Source organism: Furipterus horrens, unplaced genomic scaffold (assembly GCF_987537825.1).
Source record: "Furipterus horrens unplaced genomic scaffold, mFurHor1.1.pri manual_scaffold_6, whole genome shotgun sequence".
In the NCBI taxonomy this organism is placed as follows: domain Eukaryota; kingdom Metazoa; phylum Chordata; class Mammalia; order Chiroptera; family Furipteridae; genus Furipterus; species Furipterus horrens.
In genome coordinates, this window is record NW_028327176.1 from 147309660 (window position 1) to 147326773 (window position 17114).

Consider the following 17114-nt stretch of genomic DNA (forward strand, 5'->3'; position numbering starts at 1 on the left):
TCCTACCAACTGCAGGTGCATGTAAATGTCATGAGTCTGTTAGGCTTTCCTTCCTTACCACCTCTATCACTGTACTTTGCTCTGCTCTAAAGAGTTGATAGAGTTGGTTAATTATATAAAGAACTGAAGATGTTCTCCCGATGATTTGACACTACATAAAAATCACCCCTCCTCCTATTGATCTTGCCCAATTGTTGCTTCAAAATTCCAACTATTGCTTGTACAATCATTCAGACTCATTAGAACTATCCCACTCATATATTCACATATCTTGATAAAGTCAACATAGGATAAACAAAATACAACTGCCACAACAATTATGTTTTCCAGGAAGATCATTTTTATTGCAGTTGCTAAAAGGATACTGGCCTTTCAGTTGTCAGTGACAGGGCCTTCATTCAAACTGGCTTCAATGGAGAATCCAGGGACAGCTTCAGGTGGAGCTGGACTTCTGTGAGCAAACGGTGTCATTGGCACCTGAGTGTCTGCCTCTCTCTCTGTCCTCAGGGCCTGTGTGAAGGCAAAGGAGCCACTTGAGTTCAGGCTGAGGTCACGCAGTGGAGCAGCCCCCGCAGGTGGAGCCGCCCTGCACGTGGAGAGCCCTTCCTCCCTGGCAGCATAGGCGCAAAGCCCTGGGATTGGCCGTGGTGCACCCATAGGACCCCATGGCCCTCTCTGAGGTCACTGGGACAGGTGGATGTGTCTCTCTTGTTGTCTAGGCCTACATACTTGTCCATAAAGCCAGGGAACAGGGATAGCCCCTCATAGACCTCTGGGACCAAGTATGGGGGAGTGGTTCCCCCCCCAAAATTGGGGTGCTATTTGCAAATGAGGGAAAGGATTACAAAAGGTAAAAGCAATTGACCTGTACTACTTTATGTGTAGAAATTAAAGGTCCATATTTTACCATATTCACTAACAGAATATTTTTTAAAATTCTATTTCTAGCCCTGGCTGGTGTAGCTCAGTGGATTGAGTGCTGGCCTAAGAAATGAGAGGTCATTGGTTCAATTCCTGTCAGGGCACATGCTTGGGCTGTAGGCCAGGTCCCCAGTTGGGGGCATGCAAGAGGCAACCAAAAGAGGTTTCTCTCCCTCTCTCTTTCCCTTCCCCTCTCTCCAAAAGTAAAGAAATAAAATCTGTTTTTTTAAATGGTATTTCTATTCCCACTCATAAAACCTTAGCTTGGCCCTCAAATACCATTTATTGCTACGTGACAACACTGCTTTAAGGAACTTAAAAGCAAACGTGCTTCCCCTACTAGTTTGAATGTCTCCAACTATTCTGGATGCTATGATCACGGACCTCAGGACCACACCTTGGCAGGGCAGACAAGAGGGCAGGCAGCATGCCAAGTCAACCAGAGCTTCACTGTCAAAAGAATCTGTCAAATGCCACAAGCCCTGATTTTAACATAACATTTGACAAATTGTTTTCCAATCTACTTCTGCATCATTTGGATTTTCCTGAGGAGCACAGATGACTTTTGTAATTAAAAAGAAACCAAAAACAATCCACAGAACATAAAGATGTAGGCAAGTGGGTAAGATGATAAGGATACACCTAGAGTGGTACTGGGCTGGTGGAATACTCCAGGTATGAATCCACATCCAAAACATGTTACTTAAGAGAAGATGTTAAATTGACAGTGTCTGAAAAACATCCTCTTGTGGCTGAGCTCCTGAATCCCTGCCTTCTCATCGTTAGCAATGTCTCATGTAACCTGGACATCCCATGTTCTCCAACTCTCGGTCACCCTTGCCTGAGTAATGCATGTCAGACAGTCCATCTATGGGTCCCTTTGCACCCTCTCGCTTTCCCAGGACTCCCTGGGAGTATGTCTTTGTTCTCCAAATCACCCTGGTTGTTTCTTATTGTTTTCACTTCTGCTCTTCCTGGTCAACACAGGTCACCTGTTCCTCCAAGGCACCAGTATAACATAAGGGAATTACAGAGCAGAAAAAACCCTTCAAGTACATAGCTGCCCACAGGCCTTCCTTATCACCTCTATGTGTTCCTAGCTACCTCTCACCAAAGCACTGGTCCACCACCATGTGGCCAGGATAGATATCTCTCCTGGAAGGTTGTCCCATAACACCTGATGACTTATAAAAATGAAAACCCTGATCGAAAGGATTTATTATGTAAAAAAATTATAAATTAACTCCAAGAACTAATTCCTTTTGTCCCTAGAATGCAAAAATCACTCACTAATCAAAAATGGAAGTTCCTTGGTTTCAACCATATCAGGGTGCAGACTCAACCTCAGAAACAGGAAAAAAGTGTTAGCAAATTTGAAAAGAGACTTTTTGGTCTCTGCCACATTAGGATGAAGAGCAAAAAAATGTGTTTGTCAGATCTGTAGTTAGCCAAGCATGCAAAGGACAACCTCTGCCCTGGAAGACAAAATGAAGATTTTGCTAGGATTATCATGAACCAAGATGAAGAAAATGTACGTCTCCATGATGAAGAGTTGTGACTTGAGTAAGACATTTGGAGAGATGGGTTTAACTCCAGTTTGGGAGAAAAACAAAAAACTATGGGTTCTAACTAATTACAGGTTAGTGTGTGCCAAATATGTGACCTACTACTAAGTGACAGCGGTGAGGGTGATGTTGTAGCAGAGGGAACCAGTGTGGTCAGATCATTGGCCCTTGCCTGGAGGAGGGCACTCAGCAGATAAGGGGCGTATAGGTCCTGTCATAGATCTCAGGGTGCTTAACTTGGGTTGAGAGGTAGGGATGACATATAGGAGTTGTCTTCAAGTATTTAAAGGACTTAAAACTTGTTCTGTGTTGTTCCAGTTGGGTGAAATTAGGAGCCTTTGGTGAAAGTTACAGGGATGCAGATTTTTTGATGAAAAGCTCAATATCAAGAACTTGCTTGTACTTAGAGGGGCTGCTTGGATCCTCCGTTGAGGCAGCGGATGTCTTAATGAGATTCCTGTCTGCATGAGAGGTGGCACAGATGACCTCAAAGTCCCTTCCTGCCCCAGAAGAATGAGTCCTAGAGGAAAAAAAATAAGAAGGCAGGTACCAGTCCTCAGGTTACACACAGTAGGTGCAATACTAGGACAGAAATACTTACAGGGGCCTACGAAATGGTTTTAACTTTTTACTCACATCAGAAAAACAATTTTAGGGCCCACAGAAAACCAATTAAATTTTGCCTAAAAGAGACAAAAATGTTGATGTATTTAAAGTTATATTAAAAATAATTTTTATATTGATATTATGGTGGGAGGGGTGCACCAAGCAATAGTGTCTAGGGTCCTTGAAGACCATAATGTGGCCCTGGCTTCTGTGTAAGGCTAGGGTGCATCCAAGTCCTGACTACCTGGAGAGGTCCTTTTCTGGCTTAGGGTGACTCTAGCTGTACATTGTTAATACAGCTGAACTCCTAAGCTACCCAGTCATGACCCTTTCCTCCCACCATTCTGTGGCTCTGGACATGATCTTCGCAGGTTTAAACAAAGGACATTCTCCATGTAAGAGACAACCTCTGGGTCTCGTTTTGCTGCATTTAAAATATTACTGGAAATGATGGTCTGGGACTGCAGGACTGGATTGAAAGTGAACTGATGTTTAGATACTCTGCAGGAAATTAGCAAGGATAACTTGGGAAGAAATCTCAGAAAGGAAAAAAGGTGCCACACACTCATCTACCTCCATCCTTATGGACATCCTTCCCATTGCTCTGTAATTGTGTTTCTTTATAATTGTGGTAAAATATACATATTTATCATTTTAATCATTTGCTAACATACAGTTCGGTGCTATTAAATACAGTGCTGTGAAACCACCACACTTTTAGGGCCAAAACATTTTCATCATCCGCAACAAAAACTGTGCTTTGATTAAACACTAACTTCTTTCTCCTTCTCCTCCCAGCCCCTGGAAACCACCATTCTATCTTCTGTATCTACGAAGTTGCCTATTCTAGGTATCTTATATAAATGGCATCATATATTTATCCTCCTGACTTATTTCACTAAGCATGGTTTTTCAGAGTTCATCCATGTGTAGCATGAGTCAGAACTTCGTTTTTTTTATGGCTGAATATTCCATATATTGGTTATCTATTTATCTGTTGATACTTGACTGTTTTCACATTTTTGCTATTGTGAAAAATGCTGCTATGAACATTGGTGTGCAAGTATCTGTTGGAGTCCCTGCTTTTAATTATTTTGGATATATACTAGTAGAATTGTTGGGCAGAGTCGTTCTATGTCTAACTTTTAAAGAAACCGCCAGTTTATAATTGTGTCCTGATGGGAGTGCTCAGCATTCGATAGCTTTCTTGAGAAAGGATGGTTGGCACCTTTGAGCTGGGAGCAGAGATGAATAATTGCAGCAGCTTGTCATCAGGCCAAAGAACCAGAGAAAAGTGTGGCTGAACCTCAGGCGTTCTCCAGGCCACAGTGTTGACAGGCCACCCCAAGCACCTTCCTTGTCACAGTGGTTGTCACATGGATAGAAACCAGAAAATCACTTGACAGACAGAATTACTCACTACCATCCCTTGACCAGGTGAGCACAACATGGCTGGCCACCACCTAGGACAGGGAAATGGCTTCCTTAGACAGAACTCTTGCTCTATGGCATTCACTTATATGTTTTTTAAACTTACAAAATATATAGACAAAGAGTATATAAGTTGAGATTAAATAATAAAATTAATGCCATCAAATCTACCACTCAGGTTAAGAAACAGAACATGACCAACCTGCCTGGAAGTCTACGTTTCTCTCTTCCTAATCATCATATTATCATTCTCCAGCTCACAATTCAGTCTATCGTTTTTCTTTTCTTTCTAGTTTACCATATACACATATAACCCTACATAATATACTGTCCAATTTTGCATGTGTTTTTGAAGCTCCCATTAAGTAAAATCATCTGGTATGTATTTTTCGGTGACTTGCTTTCTTCATGCATCATTATACTTTTGAGACTCATCCATAGTGAAATACGTAGCTGTAGCTCATTAATCTGCACCACTGCATTGTGGGTTCTACTTTATACATATCCTTAATGTATTTTTCTATTGAGATGGGCCATTTTGGTTATTTCCTATGACTTTATTCTAATTAGGGTTTTTATCCTCATGGTTATGGGCATTAAATGATTTTTATTCTCTGTCTTCCTACATGTGTAGGTGGTCTCCAGATTGTGAATATGAGGTAAGGTACCATCTCCCTTTTTTTAGATTAGTAAACTTTGTGTGGCCCTACACCATCACTCATAATTTTTTCTGAGCATGAGCTCTCTCTGATTCAGCAGCCAAATGTATACACATGAACCCACCCTCCCATCAGAGCTGACGGGGCCAGAGGCAGATACTGGAGTCACAGTGGGCCAATCGGATACTCTCCTGAGAATTTTAAACTATTGTCAAAAGAAGGTAGTCTTTATCTCTTTGTGGTTGGCCAAGTAAAAGTGGAAACTTTGGAGCCTCAGTCAGCTGCTCTTCCTACCCTGTACATGGCGAAAAGGGGGTGATGTAGGGTAGGGTATAAATGAGGACTGAGAGAGAGGATAGAGAGATTTTAAAGGGTGGGGGGAGGGGTAGTTAGGCCAAAAGCCCGAAAGCATTCCAGGCCACAGCCCCAGTCCTTTGCAGAGGACTGGCCCTTGGGTCCCAGGAGATCCCTCTTTTGAGTCTCTAAATTGCTTTCAGTTGTTTTCTATGACTTGCAATCAAAGACCTTATCTACTCAATTTGCTTCTTCCCAGCCATTCAAAAGCATGGCAGATCTAGCTGCCCAGAGACCCCCTATTAACCCAAGAATAAGTTAAATTCTTTCCTGGCTTAAAGATAGGAATTTCTTCACTTCCAGAAGCACTTGGCTTCAGAGAGTTAAACAATAGAGTGGAGTTTTAGCTGTTATGCTAGTTTGATGTCACCAGGGTATAAAGTAGCTAGACTAGTTAGTTCTTAGAAATGACTGAATAAATTTGCTCTTAACTTCCTAAAAAAAAAGGTACATAATAAAGATACCCACACCTGCCCTCCCCAACTTCAGTTACCTCAGGTGATTGGGAAGGTAACCTTGAATAAATGAATTTTACAGATAATCCTCAACGTTATTTAAATTCTTGGCCAATAGCTTCCTCTCTGCCCTTTCCCAGAGGTGTTGATACGAAACAAGTGGACTGTGAGAAGCTGAGTTTACCTCCTTTTATTTCCCTCACACACCTCTAGAGGTGATGCTAATGAACAATGACACTGGAAAAGAACACAGGTGGCAAGAGGACAAAGAGAAAACAGGAAAGCTTGGATGGTTAAAGCACTAGCAAGACAGGAGTTGTCTTGAAGTTGACGGTCTGGGTCTGGCAGAAACACCACCTCTGAAGATGGAGAAGAGAAACAATGGGAAGTTGGGGAGCAGAGCCTGCTCAGGCCTGGCGCCCAGCTCCACAGTCCACAGACACTTCCCAAGTCCGGATCTTTGCATTTACAGAAAACATACTTCCTTCCAGGTATTCGCGATCCTGAAGATGTGGCCCTCGTTAAATGGAAGTGAAGCAGGCTTTCCTTCTAAGTTTGATATTGGTTAAAACCTTTTATCAGTCTGTGCAGTTGCTAAAAAGCATCGGCATTTCCATTCTAGCCCTCTGCCTAGTGGTGAGGCCAGGCCGCACCCCATCTCACTTTAGAGGCAGCCATCGGCTTTGATGTGTAATTTGAGGCAAGCTATCTTCTGCCCCTTTTTTTCTTTTTTCATCAGAAACCACTGTAGAGCCACAAAGGACAGGGAGCTGGCTGCTCAGCAGCGCCATCTTAGAAAGGGGTGGGGAGGGATTCAGTGGCTTAAACCTCAGCCAACTGAATGAGATAATCCTTTGTTGTGATATTTCAAATGTAACATTTCAAACTTGCTCTCAGATGCTGTTAGGTATTCACTGCCCAGACCTTGGACTTGGCAGCTAACGCCAGAACACAAGATTGCAAGCAGAGGAAGAGAGTGGTGCTTCATTATTCATGGAAACATGCTGCCGGGTGCTTCGGTTTGAGCTTTTGATGAACAGAAAGTGTACTCTGAACTTATTTTCCTTTTTTGTAAAGTCCTGACACAGCACTTCTGCTTTCAAAGGAAGCTGTATAAAAAGACCAACAGACACCCCACAAAATGAGACCACCTCAAAATCAAGTTTACTGACTAAATGGGATTTAGCTAGAGTTGTGTTTTAAAAAGAATAAACCAGAAACAAGTCTCTGCTGCATGGTGCCCACTTCGATCTAAACAGTTCTGAAGTCCAGATGCAAGCTGTCACTGGGGCATCTCTGGAGAGAGCGTGGGAAGTTAAAAGTCAATGTTTTTGATTAATTAATAATCATCCTCAGCTGTGCTGGCAAATGATAAAAAACAAATCGTCTGCCTTTAAAGTAAGGGTGGAAGATGTGTGCTTCCCCAGAACCGAGGGGGAAGGAAGAAGAGCCTGGTTGGCCTAGTCTGCCCAGGACTGGTCTGCTGGTGGCTGAACAAAAATGACGTTGTGTGTCTCTTGCCCTATAAACTCATGACTACAACCACAGTTTGGATAGCCAGTTGGGGAGGAAGGTGAAGGAAGCCAGTGTCTAAGGAACGGGCCCAAAGGACTCTTTTATGGCTATCAGGTTTTCTTCTAGAACAGCCCAACTAAGCATGTGCAGGAGTATGTTTCTCCATGTTTGTCATTGTGAAAGTCATATAAGCGTGAGTCAGCGGGTTCCAGCTGAGTGAGTGTGAGTGTATACTGGGATGAGGCAAGTTGTATTAGTAGTTTAGAGGAAAAAATGCACAGACCTCTCTCCTTTTTAAGTCTATTACCTATAAGCAAAACAATGACTCAATGTCATTCTTTCCTGAAGACTCCATGGCTGCAGCTGGGGGCCCCTTCCTCCCATCCTAGCCTGGACTTCTTTAGCCATGCTTCCCTTTACAGGACTTTGTACAGTCACTCATATCTCAAATGTAGTGATCTTTTCTCTTTCTGGCAGCACCTGGTACAGATTACTTGCTAGAAGAGACATACAGCCCAAGAAGGAAGAGCTGATGGGTGGATCTGCTGCTGGATGCTCTGTTCATATCAGAACCATGATGCAGGCTCTGATTAACTTTTGCCTATTCTGCCCTCATGGTCTGCAAATAATCCCTATCTCCTACCTGCCTCTGTTTGAATCCATCCTACACACTCAGTCCACCTTGATTCTATACTGCTCCAGCCTCCCAACTTTTCATGGCCCTTCATTCCTCGCCAAGTAGCCTAAACACGTTACTCCCAACAGTTCAAGAACCTTCACATTGTGGACCCAGAATACTGTTTCCATCCTAATTCATACTACCCAAGGTGTCAAATATCCAACACACTTTCTCCAAAAATTCACTCTTGACTTCCTTCTTCCATCCCTAAGGGACAACCCCACTCAGCCTTAGGGCTCAGGTCAGATGCCACTTTCTTCATGCAGTTTTGATTTCACTTAGTGGATGTGATTTTCCTTCTCCTTATCCAGCATTCTGTTCCAAGTCTTCTCCTCCCTTTGCATTAGACTCTTTATGTGCCTGTCCAATTACTAGATTAGAAGCATCTGAGCACAGGACGGCCAAGTTCATATTTGCCTCAGTCTGCAGCACAGTGCTGCTGAGTTACACCTGCTGCTGAATTACATGCAGAGGGAACCAGGTGGCCAGGCTCTCCTCCTGCTGGGAGTTTGCAATGTAAGACTGACAGGTGCCAGGACCACATGGAAAATCTGCAACTCCAAAACAACTAAGTGTTCACCTAAATTATTCTTTCCACTCCTGCATAACAAATCACCGCCAATTTAGTGGCTTAAAATAATGCTCATTTATTACTTCATAATTCTATAAATCAGAAGTCCAGTGCAGCATGCCCGGGTTCTCTGCTCAGGGTAACACAAAGGGTGATGCCCCTCCTGAGCTCATGTCTGGGGGCCCTGGAAAAACTGTCCACTTTTAGTTCTTGTTGGTGGTAGAATTTAGTTCCCTGTGGACATAGGACTGAGGTCCTGTTATGATTAGGTCAGGCCCACCGAGATAACTTTAAGGTCATGATGTAATGATGGGAGTAAAATCCATCTGTGGGAAAGGGGGAAACTTTCCCTTTCCCTTCTCTGGTTCTTTTGGCTGATCGAATAATCAAATCAACAAGAGATAGATTACAAAGAGAAAATCAAATTGAATTTCATGTGCATGGGAACCTACATACATACATGAGACCTTGCGCACATCAGAGGTTCAAAGACAGAAAGGGAAAATGGGTATATATGACATTCTGAGCTAGGGATGAGGTAAGGTACCTTGGAACTTCATAAGTCATTGCAGAGAGAGCACATGTTTAGCAAGTAGTTTGCTCTGCTGTACAGATAGGTCAAAAAAGGTTATCTCTGACATCTCTTACTATGAGCAAGGCTTCTAATTCAAATTCCTCTAGATAGTTAAGAGTCGGGGTGGGGGAGGTACAGAATTTTCTCTAGAGCCCACAGGGTATCTGTTGCCTTTAGCTCAAAATAATCCACACAGCACTGAGGTACATCCTGGGGTGGCTTGTTCTGAACCCCCACACATTGTATTCATAGGGTATGCACACAACAAGAAAAACAGGAAATCTTGGGTCCATTTTAGGATTCTGCTTACCACATTACCTTGAGTATCCATTTGAGGCATTGAGAGAGAGCTGGGCCAAATCGATTTTGTGGGCAAACAGTGGCTGGCAAGATCACATGCTTCTTCAATGAGTGTAAGAAGAGACTTGCAGGGAAGGGAACATTTATAAGTTCTTGAAAAGTTATTCATTCAGCACAGTTTATTCCAGCCACTATCATGTGACTGCTGCATGCTAGGTCCTGGAGATATACTGTGGACAAGGTATGGCCACTGTCCTTAAGGAGCTTACGGTCTAGTAAAAACTGACACAATCACAGCGCTTGCTGCAAGAGTTCTCTCACTCTCAAGGATCGCTTCACTGCCTGGCGTCAAATGTCTTGAAAACGGCTGTTTCAAATATTTTGTCTGTTCTGTTTGGTGTGGGTTGTTTCAGAGCAGAGAGTAAATTTGGTCTCTGTTATTCCACATTGGTCAGAAACAGAAGTTTTTTGATCCTATTATCCAATCTAAAAATTAGAACCTGCATCCCCATATTTATATTTATTTGTAAATTATATGCACACATACTTGTGAACACATAGTAAATATCAGTCATGTTTACTAGTAGTAACAGTAAAACTTAATATCTTTCTTCATTTGTAGATTAAAACAGAAGGTATAAATAGAAGTTACAATATTTTCTTTTTGCACTTCATTGGATCACCTGTGAACACCACAGACCCACAGTAGAAGGCCTCAGAAGTTCAGCTCTGTGGACTTTGTAAGTAAATTGAAAAAGCTATCCAAGATACCTGCTATGGGTAACATTATACATTCAGTTCTAAAATAACACCATCAGAAATAGGAAACTGACACATTTTGGCTGATACAAACTAAAGCTAAGGTTCTATAGAAATAGTTCTTCAAAAACAGAGATGGAAAATATTTCATCCCATGTTGCAAAATTCCCATTATCATTTCTCTTTACCTTGGTCAGGCCTTATTTTCATATCGAAAAGCTACCTAGGTATTAAATGTACTCTCAGCACTATATTAGGTAACGTGGGTGGATGCAAAACATCTTTGAATACCAATGCCCACCTTGAGTTTAGCAATATTTGCATCCTGCCCGTGCCGTGGGTGAGATGCACCCGTGGGTGGGCTTTAACCACTTGCACCTGAAGAAAAGGAATTGGGCACCAGGATTGGGCCTGCGTTTCCTTTCTGAGACTTGAGAAGATGCCAAGAGACTTGGCTCGCTCCTTTTCCCAACCAGCTGTTCCACCTGGGCCTCAAGCTTGGCTGGCAAAGCAGCAGCAGAAAGACAGCAAGGGGAGGTCGGGCTGGAGAAATGCTCTGCAGGGCCCAGGCGGGAGGGGGAGCTCAGGGCGTTAATCACTTTCACTCTGCTGCTGCTGCTGCTGCTGCTGCAGCTGCTGGGCTGCAGGCCCCCCCATGCAGCTGCCCAGGGTCAGCGTAGCAAACCAGCAGGAAATAGAATGGTTGGGCAGAAAGGGTAAGAAACCTGTTCTTTCTCACCGGGAGCTTTATTTCCACCCTGGCCCGCAGCTTCAAAGGGCAGCTGCCTCACAGGGAGAGTGTTTGACCAAATCTGGTTGCATGGTTGAGATAAGACCATTTTTGATCTCTGAAACTGAGTCCTAGAAGGCCCCATTCCCAGCAGCCTTGACAACCACTTTCCCTCCTACTCTGGCAGTCCAGGCTGTGCCAGCTGTCCTGGTTGACTCCCTAGGAGGGAGGTGGGCCAGGAAACCCCAGACCTGTCCTCTACTTGGACAATTTTGGAAACCTTTGCATAAGAACAAATTGTACAAGCCTACATGTATGAGGCTGAGGGAAGAAAAAGGGAAGAGCATTTTCTGCTTATGACTGGCACCCTGTTATTCATCAGCTTGGGTGTTTTAGCTGAGTTTTGTGGATTGGGAGGCCAAGTCATGTCAGCACTAGAAACCTCTCCGGTCTCAGTCATATGTGCCACCCCACCTTTTCCCCGCAGCCCATACCATTCCTTTAAGAGAACCCTCCCTGTTTCACACTTTCAGAGTGAAGCTGCTCTGAGTGGTGTCTTGGGTCACAAGCAGCTCCCATTCCCTGCCGAAGCTGAGAAGAGGTCTGGGGTGCTTCTCCGTGTCCTCCACCTTGTGGCCTGGCCTTGCTCCCTGAGGTGGGCAGGAAGCAGGACTCCATCCAAGAGCTGCGTGCTGGTGGCGGGTGGCGGTGGAGCTTCCACACTGCCCGACGGTTCAGGAAAGGAATGTTGGTCACACAGAAGCCGGGGCGGCTGTGTGATGTGGGAGACAGAGAGTGCCCTGTTCCCACGCTGTAAGCCATGATGACACTGTTAAAAATGGCTGGTGGGCGGAGGAAAGTGAAAGAAAAAGAATAGGGGGAACAGAAACCAAAGTGAGACGTAGAGCAAGATCAAGCAACAGCAATGCCCAACTCATGAACAGAGGCAGGGGACGGGATGGGCCTGGGGTGGGACGGGCCTGGGACAGGATGGGCCTGGGAGTCAGGGAGAGGCAGGTGAATGAGACTGTGGGAGGGAAAGAGAAATTAGACTAGGAAGACACAATGCCACACAAAGAGGAGACACGATCATTTGTTTGAGGAAATGGCAGGTATTCTGCCAACACACACACCAACAGAGAGTGTTGGAGGCGACATCCAAGAAAACCCCCGGGTGCAGTACCTTCAAAGCCCCAAATAAAGGCGAGATCTTCCCCTGACAATGAAATCTGTGTCTCTGCTTGCTCAAGGCCTAACTGCATTCAGGCAGAATGGGCCTGTGAGACACTTCTGAGAAAAGAAAGGGGATGTAAAACCAGGGAAAAGATAGGGAAGATGCGTCTCTGTTGTCCCACCCTGCTATCGGGTAATCCTCAAGCGGGCCCACTCAGGGTGCTATGGTTGACACAAAGAAAAGAAGCCATGGCTCCTGGCCTCAAGAAATGCACAACCTAGGAGAAGGGGCAGGATGTACATACACAAAGCAATAAATAGCAGTGGTATTATTGGGATTGCTCAGGTGAACACAGTAAGAGAAGGCTGGTTGAAAGAATGAATGAATAAAATAATAAAAGAAATGAAATACAGAGAGGCTTTCTTGACAATGTTCCCGTGTGGAAAAAAGATGCAGGAATTTAACAATGATATTGATTTAATTGGATGCAAAATGCTAAGCTGGGCCAATGAGGTAACCTGGGCTTGACTATAGCATAACTGCTCAATCCAGTCTTATAGTGAGTTGGATCTATCTAGACCTGCTACTCAAGTCAACACTTTTTTTTCCATTGGTGCCCCTAGGAATCATATTTAGCATTAAAAGGCAACAAGGAAACATTGGCTAGGTGGCCCTGAAGGAGGTCAGCTTGCTAGCATAGAAGCAAGACTTGCCTTAGTCTGAGACAGATGTTGGAAGACAACTTGAGATCAAAGATGAGATGAATAACTGATGTTGGAGGGAGGCCAGGTAGGGAAAGAGGTTGGTTGTATACATGAGTCAAAGAGCCAAGGGCATCCAACTTGCGACTGAGAAAAATGGAGAGTGAAGGTGTTAATAATTACAACAACTAACATTTATTGAGTGCAAACTGTGTGCCAGGTGCTGTTCTAAGCACTTTACATACATCAGTTTACTTAATCCTCACCACCACCCTATTTAATATTTATTATTACCATTTGCATTTTATACATGAGGAAACTCAGACACAGAGATCAAGCAATTACACAGCAGAGGTTAGCCCAGGACTCTAATTAAATTTTCCAACACTCTCTGAAACCAAGGAAAACTCAACTTTTCTGTTTCTTTATCTGTAAACATTGGTTATTAACCTTTAACCTGTTTATAAAGACATTATAAATGATAACACCTTTGTGGAGAGACTGGCTGCGTTGTCATTATGAGAGTATGAGCATTATTAAGGCAGTTTTTTTTTTCCAGAAACACTAAGAACTGCTCACTTTCTCATGCAATACCACAAGGCCCTCAAGAAATTTATGGCTGCTCATCAAGTACAGTACCCTCCTCTGTGTTCTCCATAGATAATGCCAAGAGAATCTCTCCAGGGAAGAAAGGTCTCTTTCTGACATCCCTTTACAATTCTTACAAGGGTGGGGGAATGGCACTCTTCCTTCTTATAAGAAGGTTCCCCACTGAGAAGGGTAGCCAGGTTCTCATCCTACCCAGAGCCTCTCACTCAGACCAAACCAGAGGACCAAGCCATCTCAGAAATCCGGTTTGGAGTCTGAGAAGTAGCAGATAGAGAAATAGATAGCAAATACATCTGTTTTCACAAGAGCCTGTTGTTCTCTGTACTAACTGCTATAAAAATGACATGAAACTAGCCACACATTAGTTTTGGTTCTCGTGACTAAATCAAGGAATGGCATGATGGTGCTGTGTCATTAGAAATGAAACCAGTTCTTATACAAGAGAATAGGGTCAACATTTTAATAACCTGAATGATTTCATAGAAAAATCAAAGCTGAAACTTCAACACCCCAGCCCTGAACACCTGCTCCTTAAGTTTGGTTCTGAACCAGTGAAACTTCTTGTGATGAAGACACGCAATGGGCCCTGACTTGCCCAATGCTCACGGTGGCCAGGGAAGTCCTTCCATCTGCTGTCCTGCCAGGTAGAAATGGCAGCTCAGTCTTGACTTTGACAGGACTGTGTTTGGCACTTTAAGAAAATACAAAAAATACCTCATATTTTATTTTTATTTTTTTCCAACTATGTAACCTTATATATTTTGATATATACAAATGATATATGTAGGAGGTATATGAATTTGACCTTCCCTAAGATACTGCCATCCACATGTTTTCAGATAAAGAAAGTGAGACTGGAAGAGAGGTTAAGTGACCTAGAAGCAGGCAGCCTGGGGTTCTGAACAAAGGTTGCCTTTATCTATATCCGCATTCTTTCCATTTGGCCTTCATCACCATTGTAATGATATCGATGTAATAAATACACACAGGTTGCCTCCCAGCACCTGTTTTCCTCTTCTCCTGCCACAGCACCCACATTTTGCCTTGAGGGAACCCCCCCTTCTGGCTTCTGCCTCTTTCTCTAACAGGTGGATTTGTATCCAGCTTCCAGGGGGTGCCCTGCTATGCTTAAGCCAATCAGAATACCCACCACCTGGCCGTAGTGATTGGCTCAGGGGTGGGCTTATGGCCAGATTCAGGACAATGAGGTTTGAGGAAACGTTTGTTAGAGATTCTGGGAAACAGCTTCCTCAGTCCTCTGTAGGCTTACCAGAGGGGTCAATCCCTCTTTTCCTGAATGGTGTATTGGAGAACACGAAGCCCCAAATTCCACCAGCCTTTGTGTTACCAAGAGAAGAGCCACCTGAGAATGAAGGCAGCCCACAGAAGAGGTAGTGCTACGAACGAAACAGACACGAAGCTGGCATGCTGAGGAGGGTATCAATTCCAGGCTATGCTCCGGAGTTTTCACGCTGTGAGACAATGCAATCCCTTCATTGGCTTAAGCCCGTATGAATTTGCTATCTGCCTGAGAGGATCTGTAACCAATGTAAACACCAGGAGCATCATTCTCAATAACATCTGATTGTTGCTTTGGCTTCTCAGTCAATACCGTAAAACCCATTTGACCAAAATGACCAATCCTTCAAATTTAATCAGCATTTCTGGAGTATTCCCATCTCTGGTGCCCAACTTTTAGAGAGGACTCATATTTTTCTGTTCCTAGGATCTGACTCCTTCATTTTTCTGTTCCATGTTCAATCAGTCTAGGCCCATCTCCTTCCAAGTCCCTCCACAGTGACAAGAGACAGCTGTACTCTGCTGGGACAACCAGCAGGGAATGGACAGCCAGCTGCAGATCTGGGGCATCAGCACTGTCAAGAAAAGTATGTCAAGAAAAGACTTTGCCGCCATGTATTTTTAATATAGCATAAAATCAGGTGGGAGAAGGTTCTTTGAACAGTCAGCTATATGAATTATTACGTCACCAGTTCCCTGTCAGGATGTGGAATCCCCCCAAAAATTTGGCACTCCTCTGAGGATCTTCATTTGCTAGTGGTTGACTCTCGTGGATGTTCAGAGATTTGGCATCAAAGATTATAGTAAGTCCAATGGGTCCGAAAATCTGTGATAACTGGTTTTTGCAATTCTACTCAATCTCAGTTTCTCTTAAAAATTTCTATTTCCACTTCTGGTCAATATGACTAAGCACAGTGGTAGAAACACAGGCTAAACAGTTAAAAGAATCCTGTTAACTACACTGCGTAGAGAAAGCAAGCATAAGCCTGTGTTGGTGGGGTTAGAGTGTGAGGGAGGGCTCTCCCTCCCTTTCCCCCACACCCCAATTATCAGGGAGACCTGTCTTTTTCCATACAGGTTGTGACTGACTCATCCATTTCTCTCCATCGTTACACAATTGTGTAATTCATTCCTTCAACAAATATACATTGAAGGTGTGCTGTGGCCCAGGCATAGCGCTAGTGGCTGGGAGAACAAGACTGACAATGAAATGTGCACCACACATCCTAGTGACTCTTCTTGCTTTGGCCACTTGTAAGACCCTTCTCAATGACTGTCTCCTGCTTTCTCTTTTGGTCTTTCCTTCTGTTCCCTGCATAGTAGCCTAAAGGATCCTTTTTTTTTTTACACTACAAAATTTGTTGTATTTAGAATTAGCCATCGGGACTTAAGTTTAGATGAGCCCAGTTTTGTTGGCAACATCCAAAGCATCATAGTCAGGAGCCAGTCAGATGTGCACCTTCTTCTCTCCCTCAGGCCTGATCAGGGTGTTGACCTTGGCCACGTCAATGTCATGCAGCTTCTTCACAGCCTGTTTGAGCTGTTGCTTGTTGGTCTTGACATCCACAAGGAACACAAGTATATTATTGTCTTCTACCTTTTTCATGGCTGACTCTGGCGTCAGGGGGAACTTGGCAATGGCGCGGTGGTCACGCTTCTTTCTCCTGGGGGCGCTCTTCCAAGGATAGCTGCGCTGCCTTGAGAGCCGTGGTGTCTTCACCGGCTGAGGGAATGTGGCTGTGGACACTTTTCAGCAATTCTTTCTTTGCCTTCAAAGCCTTTGCTTTGGCTTTGGCTTTGGGAGGGGCAGAGGCTTCTTCTTTGCTTTCAGGCCATCTTTGTGAAAAGGCCTAAAGGATCTTTTTAAAACATCAATACTTTCCTGTTTAAAACCCTCCAATGGCTTCCCATACTCCTGAATTAAAATACCAAGCCTCCTGGGTCCTGCGAGGCAGCTGCCTGCCTCGTTTCTCAGGCCTCTTCTCACATGTTCTCTCCTTGCAGTCACCCTGACTGCCAAGCTCTCTTCAGTTTTCAATCTGCTCTTATGTCCTTCAAAAAATGGCTTTCAAACTTTTTTCCCGTCAGAAATGCATTTTATATCACGAACCAGTAAACACATCAACCTATATACAAACGTAATATTAGTTTTACATACTACTACTGCTGGTATTTTCTATGTCTTTTTTTCTTTTCCTGAAGTTAGTCAAGG

The 17114-nt window shown here is 43.8% G+C and overlaps 1 protein-coding gene across 1 annotated transcript in view; it reads right to left on the bottom strand.

Moving 5' to 3' along the window:
• Window positions 1-333: 333 nt before the first annotated feature.
• ATG5 (autophagy related 5) overlaps window positions 334-17114 on the bottom strand; it is a 155727-nt gene continuing 138946 nt past the window's right edge. The window contains exon 8 of the mRNA XM_090279714.1: window positions 334-510. Within this exon, the coding sequence (XP_090135840.1) occupies window positions 434-510 (77 nt within the window). The 3' untranslated portion in view covers window positions 334-433. The remainder of the gene's footprint in view (window positions 511-17114) is intronic.